The 22,099-nt window shown below is 39.7% G+C and overlaps 2 protein-coding genes, 1 long non-coding RNA gene and 1 pseudogene across 3 annotated transcripts; all 4 read right to left on the bottom strand.

The window, feature by feature from the left end:
- Positions 1 to 745: 745 nt before the first annotated feature.
- On the bottom strand, positions 746 to 5,611 carry LOC146481242 (uncharacterized). Its single transcript, XM_085108983.1, has 4 exons — positions 5,485 to 5,611; positions 4,522 to 4,764; positions 1,486 to 4,338; positions 746 to 881 (listed from the first exon to the last, which is right to left on the bottom strand). Exons 1-3 carry the CDS (start codon positions 5,609 to 5,611, stop codon positions 1,502 to 1,504), a joined length of 3,207 nt encoding a protein of 1,068 aa, XP_084965109.1. The 3' UTR covers positions 746 to 881; positions 1,486 to 1,501.
- An 81-nt stretch (positions 5,612 to 5,692) lies between these two features.
- On the bottom strand, positions 5,693 to 8,617 carry LOC146481241 (uncharacterized). The gene is made up of 3 exons (XR_014864565.1): positions 8,562 to 8,617; positions 8,014 to 8,127; positions 5,693 to 5,707 (listed from the first exon to the last, which is right to left on the bottom strand). It is a non-coding gene; the product is annotated as an uncharacterized LOC146481241 (long non-coding RNA).
- Positions 8,618 to 9,184: 567 nt separating this feature from the next.
- LOC146481240 (uncharacterized) lies at positions 9,185 to 15,386 on the bottom strand. Its single transcript, XM_085108982.1, has 7 exons — positions 15,122 to 15,386; positions 12,326 to 12,376; positions 11,234 to 11,674; positions 10,445 to 10,606; positions 10,244 to 10,321; positions 9,798 to 9,865; positions 9,185 to 9,538 (listed from the first exon to the last, which is right to left on the bottom strand). The coding sequence occupies exons 3-7, from the start codon at positions 11,619 to 11,621 to the stop codon at positions 9,185 to 9,187; spliced, it is 1,050 nt and encodes a 349-aa protein (XP_084965108.1). The 5' UTR covers positions 11,622 to 11,674; positions 12,326 to 12,376; positions 15,122 to 15,386.
- Positions 15,387 to 17,664: 2,278 nt separating this feature from the next.
- LOC146481239 (uncharacterized) lies at positions 17,665 to 19,362 on the bottom strand (annotated as a pseudogene).
- Positions 19,363 to 22,099: the final 2,737 nt, after the last annotated feature.

Raw genomic sequence — 22,099 nt, 5'->3', positions numbered from 1 at the left:
ATCAAAGTTTCTCTTTGCAATTCATAGGCAAACGTTGTTCAGTGCCATGATGGCCTTTTAAGCTGGTACTCGACTCTAGTTTCCTCATCATTGAAAAGGTAAGACTAAGCTACATGGATAGAGTCCTTTTTTGTGTCTAGGTTCCACAAAACTCGTAGTCACGAATGTAAAAGTGTGTTGAAAGTAAAAGTAAATGAGGTTTTTCTTTATCACTATGAAATAGAAATATTCGATGATCAAATATTAACCACTTGTAAATCGAGGAAAAATATTAACAGCTCCTTACTATTAACATCTGGGAATATGGCAAAATTTATGACGGAATCACACCTTTGATAAAGAGAAGACGCTTCTCTTTTCATTCTTGAAACCTATTTTCTTGTATTTTTATACAAGGTATTCTCTTGCTCCACAAATCTACTATGACGGGTCTACTATAGTTCTATGTAAGCAGCCAATTAGAAAAATGAAAAAACATACAAAAAAAAAAAACAAACAATGTTTTCCCCAACTAGCAATGTTTTCTCCAACCAGATGAGGAGTCAGGCAAGTCCTGGACTAGTAAACTATAAATAAAACTAATATATTGCCGTTTAGTACAAAAGTTGCTCGACCTAAAAAATGCTAAGACATTTTTCTATAGTGAATAGTTCAAAAGTGTGTAAAGAGTCCAATCCTTATCTAAAAAACATTTTAAATGCACTGTACGGTAAACATTACTCCTTTGATAACGACTTCAAAACCATCGTAATCACATGTAAGTCAAAATAAACAACTATTTACAGTCTCTTAGACGAGTTCCTAGCCATCCTTGTCTTGTCAAAATGATTCTCCATCTCATAATCCATCAAAAATATTGATTACAGCTCTTTGTTCAAAAGCTATAAAGGAAAAACAGCAAGAAATCAAATTAGAGTGGTAGCTAAAAACGTCTGCAATAATTATGCTTAACAGTGTTAATCAAGGAGTTTTGTTCCATCTGTTTGTCTTCCCCCTTTGTTTTGTCATTCCGCAACAAATGATTATCATATTTCCTAGCACATCTTGAACATCTCTAAATGTATGTGTCTAGTTTTCAGATGGAGACTTCGTCGCCTGTAGATTAACCCATCCCATCAGACCTCATGCTTTTAAAACTGCGAAAAAAAAAAAAAAAAACGCCAAGCTGAAAGAAATACTATTTTGCACATTAGTAACAAAACCAAGAATTAAAAAGGTTACTAATTTTCGAGTGTAAATATTACAGCGGACAATCGAAAATTTCTTATGGTAAAAAAGTCTTTAATGGTAACAGAAAAAGACACTGACCTCCCCAAACCCAAGTAAACAGGGAAACTGCAACACTAAAGACTTTTTAGAACTTTTGCTTTTTTCCATCCAAAGAGAATGTATTAGGTTCCAAAAAGTCAAATAAAATCAGCTGCAAATAACTTTAGTAGAGAGCTGGTAAAATTTCTTATTGCAAACGTTGATCAGTCTACTCACAGAGCAGGTCAGCTACTCAGTCTTGTCCGCCCAATTCTAGGGTGACATCATCACCAATGAGTACAAACGGAGCCCAGTAATCCACTGCACTAAACTCATCAGATTCTCTCATGTATTTCATGGCTTGGTTCAGAGCTGCACTGGCACTTTCACCTTTCACTAAGTGCTGATAGAATCTTTTCATGAATTCCATTGTGGCCTTGTCATCAATCGCCCACAATGACACCAGCACAGACCGAGCACCAGCACACAAAAACGCCCGTGCGATGCCAACCACACCCTCAGCCTTTATCTCCCCACGGCCACTATGACAGCAACTCAACACAACCAGTCTTGCTCGCATCTGAACATTCAGTACATCTCTCATTGTTAAAACAAAATCTTTGTAGACAGAAGTCCGTGATACCGGTAAAGGATTTGGTGCTAAAGCAATTTCTCCCGTTGCCATCCGCCCATGTGCTGCTATGTGCACCAAAGAAACCGAGGATAGTCGTTTCAATACTTCATTCTTCGTTGCATGCTCTCCAATAAGAGGTGTGGTGTGAAGTATTTGGCCAATCATCTGCACCTCCTCTCGTGCAAATGGCAGCTGGTCAAACGTTTTGCCCTCAAAAGTAACCTCTTGTATCCAAGGATCACCCACGAGAAGCACCCCACTCTTACGGTGGAAATCAGCAGGAGAATCTGCGATCAATTTTAAGCTCGTCAATGATAGAATGACACGGACTCTGAAAGACTCGCAGAGGTACTTTGAATTTAAGTCCATGAACGCAGCGAATGGAGCCAAACACAATGGACCCTCGGGGACGAATATTACTTCACTTTCAAGTAACAAATCTTGGATGGGACTAATGAGAGTCTCATATAATAAACTTAACGCACTATTCGGGAGATTGGAGGACCTGCGCTGTTTTTGACTCTCACCTGGAGGGGAACTCTCATCTGCAAGGTTTTCGTCTCTCGTCATATTAAATGAACGATCCTCACATTCGACAGCTTTACCACGAATTTTCTTCCTTGTGGTGTCCAAGAAAGTTTCGGCATCAACTTGACCCTTAAGGATTTGCTTTCGTCTTAACTGAACATCCTTTCCTTTCTGTAAGACCCAGAAAATTACTTCTTGGTGCTCAATCGCTAAGAAAACTGTAGTAGAAGGAAAACCACTAAACTCAGCTATAACTTGTATTGCTGTGTCAGATTCTGCTGGGTATTGTTTGGATGCATACTTGAACTCCATGAGATCATTCAAAGCCTGTGCACGTCCCTGCTCAGCAGATAAAAGAGCCTCCACAATCTTGCCTTGCTCTAATAACAAACGCCATAAATGAACGTATGCCCTTTGGTACAAATTGCGCAAGCTTACTTTCCAGTCATCATTAGCTCCAAGATGACGCCTTACGTCATTGAACGTAGCTATACTGTATTGATAACAGTCTACAGCTTTGCCTAAAAAGTCCATTGATTGAAAGTCAGCTCCCAGGTTATGAAAACCTTTGCCAATTGAAATTTTGTCTCCCACTTTTTTTGCAATTTCTACGGCACGTACATGGCAGTGCATGGCTTTTTCGAAATCTCCGAGGCTGTGATACTCGCCGCCTAGATTAAGATACGCCGTTCCTTCACTTGAGATGTCTCCCACTTCTCTTGCGATTTCTAGTGCTCGTTCATGGTAGTGTATGGCTTTTTCGAAATCTCCGAGTTTGCAATAATCGTTTCCAAGATTACCATACGCCGCTCCTTCACTTGAGACGTCTCCCAGTTTTCTTGCGATTTCTCGGGTACGCTCATGGCATTGTATTGCTTTTTCGAAGTCTCCAAGTTTGAAATAATCGTTTCCTAGATTACCATTTGCCATTCCCTCAATTGAGACGTCTCCCAGTTTTCTTGCGATTTCTAGGGCACGTTTATGGTAGTGTTTGGCTTTTTCGAAAACTCCTAGGTTGTGATAATCGTTTCCTAGATGACCATTTGCGATTCCTTCACTTGAGACGTCTTCCACTTTTTTCGTGATTTCTAGTTCTCGTTCATGGTAGTGTATGGCTTTCTCGAAATCTCCGAGTTCGAGATAATCGCTTCCTAGATGACCACTTGCGATTCTTTCACTTGAGACGTCTCCCACTTTCCTTGCGATTTCTAGTGCTCGTTCATGGTAGTGTATGGCTTTTTCGAAATCTCCTAGGCTGTGATAAGCGTTTCCTAGATTACAATTTGCGTTTCCTTCGCCTGAGACGTCTCCCAGTTTTCTTGCGATTTCTAGGTGACGTTGATGGTATTGTATGGCTTCTTGGAAATCTCCTAGGTTGCTATAATCGCTGCCTAGTTTACCATTTGCCATTCTTTCATTTGAGACGTCTCCCACTTTTCTTGCGATTTCTTGTGCTCGTTTATGGTAGTGTATGGCTTTTTCGAAATCTCCTAGCTTGTGATAATCAATTCCTAGATTACGACTTGCGTTTCCTTCACTTGAGACGTCTCCCACTTTTCTTGCGATTTCTAGTGCTCGTTCATGGTAATGTATTGCTTTTTCGAATTCTCCTAGCTTGTGATAATCGTTTCCTAGATTATCACTTGCGTTTCCTTCACTTGAGACGTCTCCCACTTTTCTTGCGATTTCTAGTGCTCGTTCATGGTGGTGTATGGCTTTTTTGAAATCTCCTAGGATCTGATAATCGTTTCCTAGATTATCACTTGCGTTTCCTTCACTTGAGAAGTTTCCCACTTTTTTTGCGCTTTCTAGTGCTCGTTTCTGGTAGTGTATGGCTTTTTCGAAATCTCCGAGTTTGCAATAATCGTTTCCTAGTAAACAACTTGCTTTTCCTTCAATTGAGACGTCTCCCAGGTTTCTTGCGATTTCTAGATGACGTTCATGGTAGTGTATGGCTTTATCGAAATCTCCTAGGCTGTGATAATCGCTTCCTAGATTACCACTTGCGTTTGCTTCATTTGAGACGTCTCCCACTTTTCTTGCGATTTCTAGTACTCGTTCATGGTAGTGTATAGCTTTTTCGAAATCTCCGAGTTTGCAATAATCGTTACCTAGATTAAAACTTGCTTTTCCTTTAATTGAGACGTCTTCGAGTTTTCTTGCGATTTCTAGATGACGTTCATGGTACTGTATGGCTTTTTTGAAATCTCCGAGGAGGTCGTGATAATCGCTTCCTAGATTACCATTTACCATTCCTTCACTTGAGAGGTCTCCCAGTTTTCTTGCGATTTCTAGGGCATCTTCATGGTAATGTATGGCTTTTTTGAAATCTCCGAGGTTTGCATAATCGTTTCCTAGGTTACAACTTGCGTTTCCTTCACTTGAGACGTCTCCCAGTTTTCTTGCGATTTCCAGTGCTCGTTCATGGTAGTGTACGGCTTTTTCGAAATCTTCTAGGTTGTAATAATCGTTTCCTAGATTACCATTTACCATTCCTTCATTTGAGACGTCTCCCACTTTCCTTGCGATTTCTAGTGCTCGTTCATGGTAGTGTATGGCTTTTTCGAAATCTCCTAGGCTATGATAAGCGTTTCCTAGGTTACAATTTGCGTTTCCTTCATTTGAGACGTCTCCCAGTTTTCTTGCGATTTCTAGTGCTCGTTCATGGTAGTGTATGGCTTTTTCGAAATCTCCGAGTTTGCAATAATCGTTTCCTAGATTACAACCTGCTTTTCCTTCAATTGAGACGTCTCCGAGTTTTCTTGCGATTTCTAGATGACGTTCATGATACTGTATGGCTTTTTCGAAATCTCCGAAATCGCTTCCTAGATTAGCATTTACCATTCCTTCACTTGAGACGTCTCCCAGTTTTCTTGCGATTTCTAGGACACTTTCATGGTAGTGTATGGCTTTTTTGAAATCTCCGAGGTTTGCATAATCGTTTCCTAGTTTACAACTTGCGTTTCCTTCACTTGAGTCGCCTCCCAGTTTTCTTGCGATTTCTAGTGCTCGTTCATTGTAGTGTACGGCTTTTTCGAAATCTCCTAGGTTGTGATAATCGTTTCCTAGATTACCATACGCCTTGACTTCTCCTGAGAGGTCTCCCGATTGTCTTGCGATTTCTAGTTCTCGTTCATGGTAATGTATGCCTTTTTTGAAATCTCCGAGGTTTGCATAATCGTTGCTTGGATTACGTATCATGATTGCTTTTAGATTTTCGGAGATGTTTTTGTCAGAGATGGAACTCAAGTTGTCGTTTGCATCTCTGCTCGATTTGACCAAAGAGGTGCCTCTTTCCTGTCAAACATAAACATAACCGTTTTTTTTTCGAAGATTTTTATTCCTATTATGGATGCTGTTATTTGCACTAGTTAAATAACTGGCAATCGGAAAAGTTATTTGATGATCATTTGTTTTAAACTTGCCGCTGTAAGCGGTCCCTGGCTGTCAAATATTACACAACGTGTTGCATTTCGAATCTACTTGATGTTCGACTGTAGGGAACGAAAACACTTTTACAACCAAATTCCTAATCAGCTTAATCAACATCGTCATCATTATCGTCATAATCATCATCTTCATTGCTGTCTGATACATGAACAAAACGTGCAAGTAAAACAGTGGTTTATATATCGCGTTTTGTGATGAAAGAGAAAAACAACGATGTATATACACTGCTTTTAAACGGACACAGTCAGCAGATGCACACGCGCATTAGATAACATTTCTTAGTTGATTTGCATATCATACTTCATCACAAGTCTCGCGCTGAGAAGGGCATCCTTTGAAAACAAACCTTGTCGAGTCGAAGTATTTGCCATTATTATAGTGATTATGGACCTAATGTCATATTAAAACACTCATTTTCTTGATACCATGGATAATTACTGATGGACTTGTCACTTGACCGGGGAAAGCCAAAACGTCAACGAATACCTCTGAAGTCGAAGAATCATTTAATCGGTGTGAGGCAAATTGAGTTCATATATTAGAGAATATGCCAATTTAAAAACGTAGCGAATCGACTGAACTGCAGTGTAGCGAAACGACTTGCTTTCAATCATATATTTTGCTTTTATAATTTTGTTTCTACAACTTCTCCACTATCTAAATTTAGGAACCAAACCCATGCTCGACCCGTAAAAAACAAGGTTCTACTAGAGGTTGTCCTTGTGTCTTCGTCTGAGCTCCAAATAAAACCAGCCATGACGCGAAGTTCGAATCGTTTACGAAGATTCCGTCCGCACGAACCTTTCGCCAGGTTGAGAAAATTCGACTTTCAAAATCTATATCATGGTGATTTGCTCTCCAATGTTTTTGATTGATTTCTCTCGTTATTTTAGCCAACGCAGGCGATTTCTTCCGCCCGGCGCCTTCAAGTTTGCCACCTCTTCTTTTCATGTTCCGTTGGAGACGCGATCCATACTGTTTTTAACCAAATATGATAAAATAATATCATAGGATGAGCAAAAGCATACTCAGAAACAAGTTTCCAGTAAAAGATTAAAAATCCAATAAAACACTGGGAAGATTGCAGCGGATTTGTAGATGTATTCGACGCGTACTTTTGATTTCAGGTTGAGGTAGACGCTTTTCAAACTTACAAAAATAGTGTCCAGGTCAGCGCGGTCACAAAGCTGACCGTGTCACTTTATCTTTTAAATTTTAAGTGAAGGAACTCGTTTGAAGAGAAGTTAACAACTAGAGAAGTGTGTTTCAAAGTCACTGTATGGTTAGTTCCCCTTGTTTCTTATATTTTTATCTTTCTTTAGTTCTTCGTACTCTTCCTTCTTTGTCTCGTGAACCAAAATTCATATCTTAGAGCTAAAATTATTACTTTATAATGACAGTTAGTCCCAATTAGCCATTATTGTACAGCCTAGAAAAGTAGATGAATCGGGCTTAATTTGGAATTCTTATGATAGCTATGCAGTGAGTACCTGAAATCATCCTTCCGGCTGCATAGCAAATTTGAGTAATGTTTTTGGAATTTTCGAACCTTACTACCTTACCACGTCTTGAGTAAATAACGAGCATTTCAGTCAGTTCATTGATAGGTTGATAACCTCCCGACAGATCCAGCAGCTTGGAATATCACGCAGATGATTATCAATAGATTGTGAAGAATCGTTGTGAACTCTATGCACTAGCTTGTCAGTCTACGAACAGTGACAGGATTTCTTTTAATGGAAGCTGAGAGGTTCATGTAATCCACATTCGGTGAGACAACCAAAGAAAGTCGCAATTTCGTGTTTGCTTTAGTTTTGCTATAGTGTATTTTATGATTAGTGTACAGTCTTCGCGTCAACCAATGGAAGTCAACTGAACCAAAACCAACAGTGACTTGCCCTTGCAACTGTTGGTTGCACGCGTTTGCTTTGCATTTGCCTGATTGGTTCATTGTTCTGTTTAGTATACGTATTTTGTGGTTCGTCAGTGTACGTTGGTTACGTTAGTTTTGGTTTTGCGACGCTCAATGGAAAACCGCTTTAATGTTAACGTTCTATACGCATGGGTAATTAAATTGTTTCTGCTAACGAATAAACACTGAAGAAAACTTTTAAGTTTAACAACAATTTAAAAATGTTGTTTATCAAACTTACTGTTTGAGTTTCTGACAGATCCTTCGTTGCCTCTTCCCCAGTACCTTGCAGCTTGTTTTGCTCGCTCACCGACCTGCTCTTTTATTCCAACAACTTCTGGTTGTTCTCGTTAATCTTAAATTAGTTAAGATTTCTAATACGTTTGTTCTTTGGTTAGATTAAAATATTTGTTAACCTTGACTCTCAAATTATTATGTATCAGGATCAGTGTACCAAGCTCTGTTTCGACCAAACACAGTCGATCACGAGTCAAAACCCCGAACAAAGGTTCAAAGGAATGTTCCACTAAGCGGCGACGTAATCAACGAAAAGAGTTAACCTCAAAGAGTGACTTATAAAATATCAAAATATCAATGCCCTTGTTGCCAGCATTTGGATCGCTCTTGGAGTGCCACTTTTCAAAAGAACGTTTCCTATGATAATTAGTTACATCGAAATCAGCTTATTTTTCTTAAATAAGTTCATACTTCCCACTAGTCACGTTTAAAAGTCGCAGAACAGATAAAAAATTATTTTTATTTTTATTTTCAGGGTACAATGAAGGATACTGCTAATCCCTTATCACACCAGCTGATGGATTCCTCAAACTGATTCAGCTGAAAACAAGCACTTGCTCCTAATAAAACACAATGATGTCAGTTTAGCATTTTACTTGACTTATACTAGATCAGCCACCATCATGCCTCCACGAATTAGTTATAAAATAAGAAAAGTACCGCGTACCTTCTTTATGATTTACACACAAATTGACTTGAAATCACACTTGAAATAACTTTGTCCATCTTTAACCTCTAATTGCGTCAAGTGACACTTAAGTGTTTTTAAATTCTTCCAGATTAGATGACAAGTTACAAGGATTTGAGTTAGAATGAGTAGCAGACTCGTTTTAAAACTGCCGAGAGAATATTACTTTAAATACAAAGCGTGCCTCAGCTAAGCATTTCTTTTATTATTCGTTAGAATGACAACGTAAAGCTGTTATAGTTTTCTATTCTGACTCTTACCTGTAACTATCGCTTTCACATAAGACGGTTGTAAGTCTGTGGCAGTTTTTGCATCACTCAGTGAATCATGAAAGTTACCTGCGCGAAAATCAATGAAAAAAACATGCATTGTTGATATGCGCACAATTTACGTCAATTGCTGTTAATTTTTTGTGGAAATACATTAATCAGTATGACAAACCGTGAAGATCTCCAAACTTCTTACCCAGATTAAAATGTGCTGTTGCTCTGTTACTGTACAGTTTGGCCTTTAGTTCTTGATCTTTGACGTCCACATTGATTCCTTTTGTGTAAAGCAATGTGGCTTTGCAGAATCCTTTTTTTCTGAACTCGTCATTGCCCTGATTCTTGAAGAACTCTGCTTTTGAAGTGGTTTCATTACTGTTATCCGGTGATTTCTTAGTAGCATTTGTGAAGTCAGATTCATTTGCATCGTCCTTTCCGGCTGCATTTTTTAGCTTGTTCTGTTCACTGACAGCCCGGCTTCTTAATTCCAACAACATCTGGTTGTTCTTGTCAATCTTACTTAGGTCAAGACTTGTAAGACGATAGTTGTAATAGTTATCAACAGTCGAGAAAACTGTCAAACTACTATAGGCAGAAGTTCATATTGTTTGTTTGTTTGTTTGTTTGTTTGTTTATTCAGGAATTTAAGAAAGAACAGCACTATTAAAATTATTAATGCGTGAGGTGGTACAGAAAAGCATGAATGAAATAAAATAAAATCTGACTTTGAACAGTATTTTTCGTTAACTTTCTATTGTCCGCAATAAAGGATACGGCTAATCCTTTTTCACACCAAATGATGGCTTCCTCAAACTGATTCAGCTGAACACAAGCGCTTGTTCCTAACAAAATCAGAATAATGTTATTTCCAAATCATTTCTCTTAAAAGGTAGGGCTCGTATAATATAACTGACGAACACTTTAAAGATGCAAAGACAAGGCCACCCTCTTTGTAATATTCCGGGAAATAGCTTAGCCGCAAGAAGACAAATTCCCAGATGTCTTTTAAGTCAAAAAGCTAAAATTCTTTTGGTTAGTGTTATATATACAGTATTACAAACTTGGTGATGCGTTACCTAATCCGTTATATATGCATGTAATGTAACTTTTCAGTGAATGGAACATGAAGCTGTGTTTAAAATTTGATCTTTATCACATTGAACTATACCACCGCCGCCCGGCGATAAAACGAAGGGGTGCAATTTTCTTAGAAATCTTACCTCTCACGATCGCTTTCACCAATGATGGCTGCAAGTCAGTAGCAACCTTAGCATCATTCAGTGAATCACTATAATTTCCTGAAGAAGAAGAGACACAGTAAAAGAAATGAGAGGAGAGGTATTACATTAATGAGGTTTCAATTTAAAGTGCTCTTAAAGCTCTTAGTTTACATAAGCCTAATCAAACTGAAAAACTCTAACCTAAACAAAAGTATGCTTCCGCTCTGCCACTGTACAATTTGGCCTTAAGTTCTTCATTGCTGAAGTTCACTTGAATTCCCTCCGTGTAGAAGTGTATGGCGTTGCTGAAATCTTCCTGTCTGTATCTCTCATTACCTTCATTATGATAAACCTCTGCTATGGCTAAAACAAAGAATATTAGAAGAAGTTTCGTGTTTCATTGATCAGCTAAACGTGCGAATTCAACAACTTAGTAAGAGTTTGGACAGAATAGGGAACCGAGTTGGGGATGTGGGGCGTGGGGCTAGCATGAAGCATAGTGAAATTGTCAAATTGTTGTAATTTTGTGCAAAGAAATGATGGATGGGAAGGGCGTCCATAGGACTTTGAATGAGGAACACTCAGATTAGAGGGTGTACGCGTAATTCCTGGTCGAATAGAGACTTCAAAAGCGCAAACATGCACAGTAGTAAGTTTTTTGTTTTACTTTACCACTCCAGGTCGAAGAGTCCGCGCAAACATGTCGAGTCATCTTTTTATACGATAGAGTCCTTTCAAAACGTTTTAACCAATTCGAGTTATAGCAACATGAAAAATTTGGTATATTGGTCAAAATTTTTTTTCTTTAAATGCAAAATAATAATAGAAAACCCATCGTTTCGGCTACACCTCTGGCCTTTTTCCGAGGAAGGATTATGTTCAGCACCCACTCTCCAAAATAAACCTGCTCTGCACGCTATCTAAAAGAGGATTGATACTATGGAGTCTCTTTATAATCAACTGAAAAGGAAGTATCATGATTCTTCTCACCTCTTAAAGTGTTGTCATCAAAATCCAGCATTTCTTTACCAGCTTGCGCGACGTCACTTTCCTCACCAGCTGGCATGACCTCACTTTCCTCAGCAGTTGGCATTACGTCACTTTCCTCACCAGCTGGCGTGACGTCACTTTCCTCAGCAGCTGGCGTTACGTCAATTTCCTCACCAGTTGGCATGACCGCACTTTCCTTAGCATCTGGCGTTACGTCACTTTCCTTAGCAGCTCGCGTTACGTAACTTTCCTCACCAGCTGGAATGACGTCGCTTTTCTCACCAGCTGGTGTGACCGCACTTTCCTCAGCAGCTTGGGTGACGTCACTTTCCTCAGCAGTTGGCGTGACACCACTTTCCTTTCCATCTTTGGTTGGACTCTTCGCCATGAGCGCTGGAAGTTTCCCCCTCAAAACGCTTTGGCTCGAATATTTGTAAGTTACTGTTGTTGCAGAAAGCAGAAATTACTTTATAAGAAAACACCAGTGAGTCTTAAAAACAAAAATAAAGACAAGCAAATCTAACATCGGCGCCTTCGGGAAATCATGATGTAATATCAGGTCATAAAAGTCCTCACTTTCCGTTGTGGAACTCAAAGAAAAAATCAGTACTCATTCTCCAAGTTTCAATGCTATAAGACTGGTTTTTACCAGAACCTAATCATAAGCATAAGCATAAAATAAGCAAGCGAGAACACTAGCTACATAAGCATAAGGACAAACGCACTCGCGGAAAGCCACTTAATGACGGAATTTTTGATGCCAGCTCCCGTAGATGTTTAGCAAGATGGTGGACGAAAAAGTTGACTGCCTTTTGCATGTGTTTGAACTTGTGTCGCCCCATTCTCATTAGTAAAAACTGCGACATAAGCTTAAACATAAACACAAGAAGAATGAGCGTGTTGGTTCTTCTTGTGCTTATGTTTACGCTCATATTGCAGGTGTTTTCACTTCCTTATGCTTATGCTGTAGTTAAAACCAGGATTTAACCTGAACACTCTTGGACTTATTAAGGGGAGGGAGGGGAGAATTTGCCCCGGTCTATATTCCAGTCAGGCGCATTCGGATGCGCAATGGAAGAAATTAATACCCACCTCAGAAGCCCAAGGTATGATTTACATTTATTGACTTGCCAGGGTGTCCGGCTGCAGGACAAAAATGTTATAGGCCCAGATTAGGAACTAGGTGTGGTTATATGAAGTACAAGACACAACAACACAACAACACTTTATTGAAGCAGACAGTTACAAGGTGGTTATATACCTACCCGCAAATAGCTGAAGCTAGTCCAGGCGGGTAGGTATGTCTATACTAAACTAAATACAAATAAATTTGGTGTTTACAAATTGACTAAAATAAAAGTTAAATAAGTAGTAAACAAACAAGTGACGCAAAAAGGATTCGCTAGCTGATAGAAATTAAAGGATTGTTACAAATTTACACGCTTTTCATTATTTCAAGAATAATGAAAAGACAAGACAGTTATGTCTCAAAGGGACAAAACATTCACAAAACCTCAAGGAAAAGCAACTTATTGACTACACTAAAGGAACAGACGTTCTTGACTAAAAAGCCTTTTAGACGCCAAAGACTATGAGTAGGGGGTGGTGAGGGGTTTCAGACTTCCCCTCAAAGTGCAGACAACCATTTCACCTAACAGGTGAATGGTTAGATTTAACGAGCGATGCAAATTTTAAATCTATGGTTGCAAGATTTATTTCGCCTCTATGGACAAAGAACAATATGAATTAAAAGTCGAATACTTTACCTCAAAGGGGCAGAGATTTTGACTCAAAAGTCAAATGTATTGCCGCAACAGGGAAAAGAACACTGTAAATGATCTGCCTCAAAGGGCGAAGAATAATATAATGTTTACTGAAACTCTGTGAGATCTTATTCCATGTGCAATTTTAAGTGACGTCATCGCAGGCCTGGATATCCCGGTTAATAATAATAATAATAATAATAATAATAATAATAATAATAATAATAATAATAATAATAATAATAAAAAACATTCAGCTGCGCATACTTCCGATCTTACATCCGACAAATTTTTGTTTTTTTTCACTATTGGAAAGAATAATGTGCTGGCTTGCTAATGCTCGCCAGCAATTACTTAACCCTCAAAATGTCACGAGCGTACGAATTCATACGCTTTACAGGGCTACTGGTTTAAAGATGGTCTGTTTATAGTGTCGACCAGTAATTGTTTGAGGCTTTTTAAAAGAGAAAATAAACTGAAAATAACCCCCGTTTGAACTTTCATTACCAACATTTATTTTCAATTAGCAAAACCACAAATGCCCGTTTTATGCGTCCTGGAGCAAAGCTAAAAACACGCATCTTTATCTTCAATTATTCTTTAATTGAAAATTTAATTTTGGAAACAAAATTCTACGAATGACAGCGAACCTTTATCTCTCGACTAAGCACTTGTCTCCCATTTTGTCCCACGCGCCTACAGAGAGGCGGACATGAGCCATTTTATTAGAGCCACCTTTGAAAGCGTGTTATTTCCTTTTTGGTGCCTGAAAGGTATTCTAGATAATTTGGATGTTACGGTGAAAGACGGTAAAGTGGAAGTCCTGTCCAACCTCGTTTCCAGGGTCTCTCCTCTTCCCGTCCCAAGGAACGGAGAGGGAGACGGGAAGAGGAGAGACCCTGGGAACGAGGTTGAGTCCCGCCATCTCAGTTGTCGAGCTATCTAGTCCTTCTGTAGTCCCCTATTTTTCCGTGGGATTTTCGAGTATCGTACGCTTCGATGGAACTACGCCATCTTGGTTTTTGTAAAAGCGAGCGCAACCGATGCACCGCCATTTGAAATCGGACTTTCTCGGACCATCTTCAGATGCGCAGAACGTACACGCAGCAGCAAAAGGACAAAACCTCAGCCCGCAGTTTTCAGTAGTGTTTGTCCTGGACATCGCACTGAATAGTGAGCGTCAAAAAACATGCTGCCATATCGTTTTGCACAGAAACCGAAACAGATTATCGCCTTATGTGATGTCACTGCTCAAAACTAATTAATTACACACGAATGATACCGAAAATTAATTCCGACAGAAACGAGCTGAACTGATCCCAGAAAATTCAACCGAAACAATGGAGGTGCGTAAAATAATTACTGACAATGCCAATACCATATTTTGCGCTGCATTTTCATTCAGTTTCGGGTAATGTTAATTTACAACTCAGTAGGACTTTCATCTTCGATCCAAAAGTATTAAAACAGAAATATCGCCTTATGACTCTATTGTTAACTGCTAAAGGCAAAGACCATATAAGACAAATTGTAGTATTTCTAGTAGTATTTCATCTCTCGCTTTATAACGGTACAACTTTAATATCGGGACCTTTCAAATGAAAAAGTTTCACGCGAGAAACCGAAACCATTCAATCCTGTTTTACGACCTCTAACATCGTAATCATTTTTCTTGTGGTTAACGTATTTTAAATGTTTGCTTGATCTTGTCAGCGCAGATAAAGATAAGTGGGAAAGTGGACACATAACACGAACAGGAAATGTTTAGTTAGCTTTCAGTCTCAATCGTGCATATTATACTGATTAGACTTGGGTCACTGATGAAAAAAATAATTTTTTTTTCTTGATAATATTTCTCTTTATATATACATCAATAATTAAATTCTCTTAATTGTATAGATATAAAAAATGTACCGGGATCATCGTGTTAAGCAATTTAAAGTTTCCTTTACACGATTTATAATCGAGCTTCATCACCTTTTTGTCGGTAAGCAGCCAACCGTTAAAAAAATACTAATCCGCGCGAGATTGTTTATCCACCTAGTTTATGTCCTTTTTCTCAAAACTATTAACTTATGTAAGCCATACAATTCCCAAGCATATGATGGTTTATAGTTTTACTTACCTAAAACCTTGGATGTCTTGACACTGTATTGCGTTTGATGAGTTTAAGTGATTTGCTTCGACCCCACTAATGTACATTGAAAAGTAAACATCAACATCACAGAACTTTATATTCACTTCCAAGAAACCGAAATCAGTTTCTCACATATTGGGACGTCATACATTTAAAATACACTTTAACAAGTGTTATGATCTTGTTTGAGGGCCAGAGATGAGAAGCTTAGGGCGTTGACTGGGTAAATATTCCATTGTTATTTTTTAAAAAGGTTATTCATTTAGGCTGTTAAGGAAATTTCAGTTAAGTAGAGTAGATATATCTTATTTGATGATTTTGCATATAATTCGAGGGGATATTTTGAGACTCGCGTAGAATTTTTCTGAGCCCCTAATTGGCGAGGAAAAAAAACAAGCAATGAGCAAGAAGATCTTGTACTGAATTTTTGGCTTCTCGTTTCTGGTAAAAGTGTTGAAATGCACCCGGAATTATCTGTCCATCAGTATTTTAACAATAATAGCAGAAAGTCTCGCGCGCTCATTGGCATATTTTCATTGTCAATAAGCGGACAGACTATTAATTTTTAATTTACGCGATGTTTGAGCAACGAAGGAGAACGTAGCGTCCAACGCAGTCGTTTTTTGGGGACCAATATTACCTTCTCGTCACAAACTCTCCAATTTCCATCGCTTAAACTGTCGAGTACTTCTTAGACGTTATTCTTTTGATTTTTCGCTTCAAAAAGGTTTCTTTTCATTCTGAAAACGGCATATTACTGTGATCGTGAAATGATATGGCGGCCTCTGTGTCTCAGATAGTGGCTATGTGACGTCACACTGGTACGAAGACTCCATAACCTCCTTCCTGACAGACGCGCAGATGATGTATTCTGATTGGACCGTTTATGTGGAAGACAATAACAACAACAGAGGACAAAAGTATTCCTTCTAGGAGAGAACAGAGTTTAATCCGGGTTGAATCAATTTATTCATTACAATTTGTGACTACGAGGAAGAAAAAAAACATTCGCCATCGAAACCTTGACGCGGTCTGCCACAGGCGTCTCGCGTAAAAAATCGTATGGAAACTCTCAACTTTTGGTGATGTTTTTTGAATACGAAAACAGATATTATCAACGCTTAATTAAAGACAGCGTCGGAAGGCGATAAGCCTCCTTCACGAGAGGACATGATACTAAGAGGACTCTGACACTAACATCACTGCAGTTATAACATCACTGCAGTACAGTCGAACCTGTATTAAGCGGTCACCCGTGCCCTCGGGGAATGGCTAAGTGACTGCTTAATGCAGGTTGACCACTTAATACAGGTTGCACAGAATACATCCCTTACTTGGTTAAGAAAGTTCGGCGGTAAAATGGTATGACAAAGGAGAGCATGGTATTGAAACGGACTAGTAAAACATTGACGCAACGATTGTGCAGCTCATTAGAAGCTCGATTGCCTGGCACACTATTTGGTACCATATTTAAGTGGTTTCCTTTTACAAGGTGACCGTTTAAAACAGGTCAAGACAATAGAAACAGCTTGCTGGGACTTAGTATGGGATGACCGCGACCGCTTAATAGAGGTGACCGTTTAATACAGGTCAGGATTACAGTAAATAAGGGAAGTAATTTTCGGGACTTTGACAACTGACCGCTTAATAGAGGGTGACCGCTTAATACGGTGCCGCTTAATACAGGTTCGACTGTAGTTGGTTAAGTATCACAGAATTCCATAGGTTTAGAAAACAAGAGAACCTAATGTAATGCCACAATGTTAGATGCATTTAGATTCTTCGATAACATTTTGGAATGTAGTAACTACTGCGGCTCAAGGGTTGAATTTTTCTCATTTTTTCTCGCCAATACTTTTAAAGTAGCTGGAAATGGAGACGCACAATGTCTTGGACGAGATTGGGTAAAGGTATTTAGTCCCTCTGGTTATGCTTCTCGTAGTTACTCTGGAATGAAGAATGATGGACGACCGGAAACTCACCCTACTCAACCTGATCCGTTGGGAAAATATTGTAAAAACTCCCTAAATGAGATGCACTTCACCAATGGTAGACTAACTGATTACCAAACCAGTCCATCGGATTCCGTTTGTGTGTATTGGACAATTACGCAAAAATGAGGGTTGTCCAATACACACAAACGGAATCCAATGGACTGACTTGGCAATCAGTTAGTCTACCATTCGTGAAGTGCATTTCATTAAGGGGTCTTATAATATTTTCCCTCTGGATCAGGTTGAGTAGAGTGAGTTTCTGGTCGCCCATTAGTCAAAGTCGCTAATGATATTCTTTTAAATATGAACTCGCAGCGCGTTACGCTACTTGTCCTCTTAAATTTAAGTGCCGCATTTGACACAGTGGATCATGGAATTTTCTTAGACGCTTGGGGCGTGGCCAACGTAATTTGTGTGATGGGGTTAAATCAGATAGCTTCGATTTGCGCTTCGGTGTTCCACAGGGAAGTTGTTTAGGTCCGCTTCTTTTTGTGGTGTACGCCTCAAAGCTTTTCGAGATAACACAAGCACACCTACCTAACGCTCATTGCTTCGCTGATGACACTCAACTCTACTTGTCTTTTTAAGCCCAACAGTCCGACGGATCAGGCAGAGGTGGTGTGCGCCATGGAAAGATGCATTAGTGACTTTTGGTGGAATTGCAAGCTGTTCATTCTGTGGGATTTGTCTCCTGAAGTGGAAGGAATGCCAGCGCACTGCCATCATTTCTGTTTCCCTCTCATCGACGGCCCCTCCCTTGACGTACACCAAGTCGTGCTTCGTGGTGCAAAAAATCGGCGTATCTGCTGTAAACTCAATGTCCTTACTGAAGTGACTCTTTGGGGCAGGAAGGTGCACGGGTTGTCCCTCAAGCATCAATAGTAAATCGTGCCACTGGATGATTTGAGGGTTCCATCTTAAGTCATTAAGAAAAATGACCTCTGCTTTCTCTGCTCCGACCCAAGCGAAGGTGTATGTGGCGGGATTAGTAAATGAATTGTAAACTACGTTTAAGGGGTTGAGGATAAATGTTTTACCCGTGTTTGCATGGCCTTTTATGAGGATGTTTCTGAATTTTCCTCTCCCTTGCTCTAACAGGGTTCTAACAGCCTGCGTGAAGGTGTCCACCGAAACGTCATTCCACCCCAGTAGCTCTTTAGCACACTGTAGCCACTGTCCGTTGCACTCTGTTTTGCACGGGTCTTCGAGCGCTCTCTCTAGTAGCTCAAGCCTGGTCATTCTCCTTCGCTGCAGAACTTCACTGGCCTTCTCCATTTCCCACGCTGTTGCTATCACTTCTTCTACTACTTTACTGCCTCTGTTGACAATAAACTCAGCCAGATCAGTTTTTCCTTCTGCTTTCTGGGCGCTTGCGAGTGCGAGTAGCTCGGTGCGAGTTGTGATTTCTTTCGAAATCACGATATTGGATACTTCGAAAGCGCTTAGGCGTTGAGAACGCCTTCGCTTAGCTGATGGCTTCGCCGCCCCTTTGAAAGTAGAAGCCTCTTCATTTCTCTCCTCTCTTCTGTCTTCACCACTTGCCGAATCAGTGTCCGACTCTTGTAGGTCCAGCTGTTGTCGTTTCACACGAGCTTGGCTTGCGGACATGGTTCTCAGTGGGCCTGCGTTAGTCAAATCAGGATGGCCAGAAGACTGAACAAAGTTCTCATCTTCTTTTGTTACATACAACCAAGCGGTATAGTACTGAATTTACATGGCGATTCGAGAAGTGGACGTAGACATTCCACTTGTCTTTCAGGTACTGGCGAATAGGTAGCCATCGCTTAATTTTGTCTAATTTGACTGCCAAATGGTAGTGCTTTCCTCGGCGTTTATGGCGTTCTTGACAGCATGCCCACTGGATTACTTTTGCTTTAGGACCCTCACATTTCGTAACAGCTTCGCAAACTGCAGTAGCGAACGATTCTCGGTCTGGAAAAATACCCAGGTCAGCTTGACTATAAGTCAAAAGATAAACGCTTCGCACTTGTTGCGGGGTTAGCAGTAAGTCATCTTCAGATGGCTCACTGGTCTCTGAAGAACTCGTTGAGCTCGAATTGTACTGCGAGAGCAAATCCATAATTATACGTACTGAGGAAGTGAGATCAAGACCAGAAAGTAGGAATGTGCAACTATTCTTTATTTGCCTTGCAAAAATTTTGTAACACCAACGCTGCAATAACTCAACTTTTCCGACAATAGTCATGACACGCAACTATGCCTTTTTCATCCCCATATTAATAGAATACACACGACACACACTTTATCAAGATTTCCTTTTAAATACAGTACTTATGTGATGTTTTCATTTCCACGCAAGACCACTGTTTTCGTGTGGTTGAGTTTCTTTACACTATGTTTAGTTTTAAAGGTGTGATTGCAGGTTTCATCTTATAGTATTTGACCTATGAAGCTACTGGTAACGTCAGTGTAAACTTCAGACAATCTTGGACAGAATAAAATGAAAAATTAAACCCCCCCTCCCCCCAAAATCAATGATGATTTCGCGCGCAAAGCAAAACGCGCCATTTTCCCATCATTGAAATGGGGGGAAGGGGTGGTCTTAATTTTTCATTTGATCTGTCCAAGATTGTAGAAAGCTTGGCTTCTGCGGAAACGCACAGTTAACTGGAAACGAAAACTCCTCCGATCTGTCCAGAAGTCTGACTACACATCGACTGTCGGAAACGGAAAAATGACAATTTTTGCTAAAGGTTTTCGTTTTCCCGCCAATCTAATTGGCGCGCTAAATGGTCCTTAATCGACGAACCATAACATGAATGATTTGCTCGCCCATGGTCTCTACGATGCAAATTTAGAGTTTATTTTTCGGCAAGCTAATTTTCTACATCATTTTCCAATAATTGAATGAAAAATAAAGTCAATCGTCATCCTCCAGTGGTCCGCAAAGGTAAGTGCAATTTTTATGTTTACGTTATATATTTGATAAGCACTCGCGAATTCGTGATTTGGGAAAAAGTGTAACGGCGTCGATCACCAGCTTCCATTTTCCACGTGTGTAGGAACTCTTAGAATCAGAGTCAATACAAAATATATTTTTAAAATGCCTTTTATGATGATATTGTTGCGGTACCGTGTTACTGTTAGTATTTCAGGCGGTAAGAACAAAATAGATGATAGATACTGGCAATCAATGTTCACCACGCTGAGTGCGACAAAAGTGTCCAAAAATACCGGCTAAATATTTACGGTTTTATTGCGTAAAGGTAAAAGACATAGTTAGGTCACAGTTGTTCTCTCGGGTGTGTCGCCTGAGAACAATAAGCAATCGGGTGCGTCGCCTTTGCTTCGTGAGCTAACTCCGATAATAATATTAGAAATTTCTTCACAGAGAGATTTTGAACTCGGCCGTTCTTATCTCTGGTGAGTCGCCTGATAAAGATGAGCAATCGGGTGTGTCGCCTTTGCTTTGCCGTGTTTAATACTCGCTGCACATCGACGATAAATTTATTTTCCTCCGGGTTTTGGAATTTTCCGGAGGTTTTTGACTGAACCGGAAATATTCGACTGCACGCAGTGAGTGAATGTTGATTGCTGTAAACTTTTTACAACGCACTGGGGCTCGTATTGCACCGAAAATGTGGCTTTAAACTGTCAACAGCACTCCCGTAAACAATAGGCCTCCCGTAGTGATCGAGGAAAAATTTGGATGGCAAAATCGGTTGCTAAGGCATGCGGCTCGCCATGGTGACATAGACAACAAGTTGTTGACTGTTTGATCAGTTTTGCGGCTCATGAACGCTGGATGGTTGCCTGCACCCTTAAACTTATTTTAATTGTTACCTTTTTGGTCATTTTCCTGACAAACAAGTTTGAATTTTGAACAATTTATTCAACGGATATTTTAACTGACATTTTAGTATTCTTTCTGGCTACTTCCTCTAGTTATATTTACTTCAGATTTTGCAACACATACAAAGATGGCTATTAATTAATCAATAATCAAGAAGACAAAGGCGAGTTCGATCTCTCAGCAAAAACTTTTGGAATAATAATAAAAAAAATTGCATTAATTTACTTCAAAATAAGGTTTGGTCTACAGACCCGTCGAAATTTTACCAGAATAATTAGTTATTGGGCATGTTTTCATCCATTTCAGGGAAAGTTGCATTTTTGCATTTTACATTTTGCATTTGCTCTTTACAAATTCGCCCTGAGGCAGGTGGGCATACAATAGAACACTAGTTCCCCTGCTGGATAAACCCACCACCTTACCATTCCCCAACCAACCATGAGAGTATACACACAAAGACCAGACCACAACACCGGGAACTACGTCCCATACTCTTTTGCGAACAGTGTGTGGGTTCTTTAACGTCCCACAGAGTTATTTACAAAGAAGGGTTGTGAGACGGGGCCTACGGTTTATCGTCCTTATCCGAGAAGACTAAAAAGTCTAACCATTTGCAGATTTCAGAGCAAAGGCAGTACTTTCTCCTCAGTTATTTAAAGACCCTGAGTGTTGGTCCGGCCGGTTGAGGTGATTTCATGCATGAAGTGATTTCACCAGTAACAAATCTGATGTGCAGTGGATTCGTTAATGTTTTTCTTTAACTTGTTTTTCCCGGAGTAGGAGGACCTAGGAGGGTGTTCACCCTCCGAAGGAGGGCCGACTAAGGCTAAAGAATCCGGGACAAACCAACTTTCCCAGATCTCCCCTCCCCTTTAAAAAGGAATGGCTTCTAAAGAGAACATTTAAGCAAAGTACTTGAAATTAATTTTAAAGTACTTTAATTGTACTGTGCTCTTTAAGGGCGTCTCTACTAACATAACAAGTTAAACAACTTACAACTGGAGGTAGAAAAAAGTTTACATAAAGAAGGAATGACGTGGAACTAGTAATGAAATACTGTCAATGCATGATCTAAAATACGTGGACTGAAGGACGAATTTGTGGAGTGGACTATCACTTGGCATGACAGAGGTCCCAATTTTGGCTTTTTAAGCTAAC

This window comes from Pavona decussata, unplaced genomic scaffold (assembly GCF_977016875.1).
Source record: "Pavona decussata unplaced genomic scaffold, jaPavDecu1.1 SCAFFOLD_51, whole genome shotgun sequence".
Classification (NCBI taxonomy): domain Eukaryota; kingdom Metazoa; phylum Cnidaria; class Anthozoa; order Scleractinia; family Agariciidae; genus Pavona; species Pavona decussata.
Note: the sequence above shows the minus strand (reverse complement) of the source record. Positions and strands in the feature narration are given on the sequence as shown.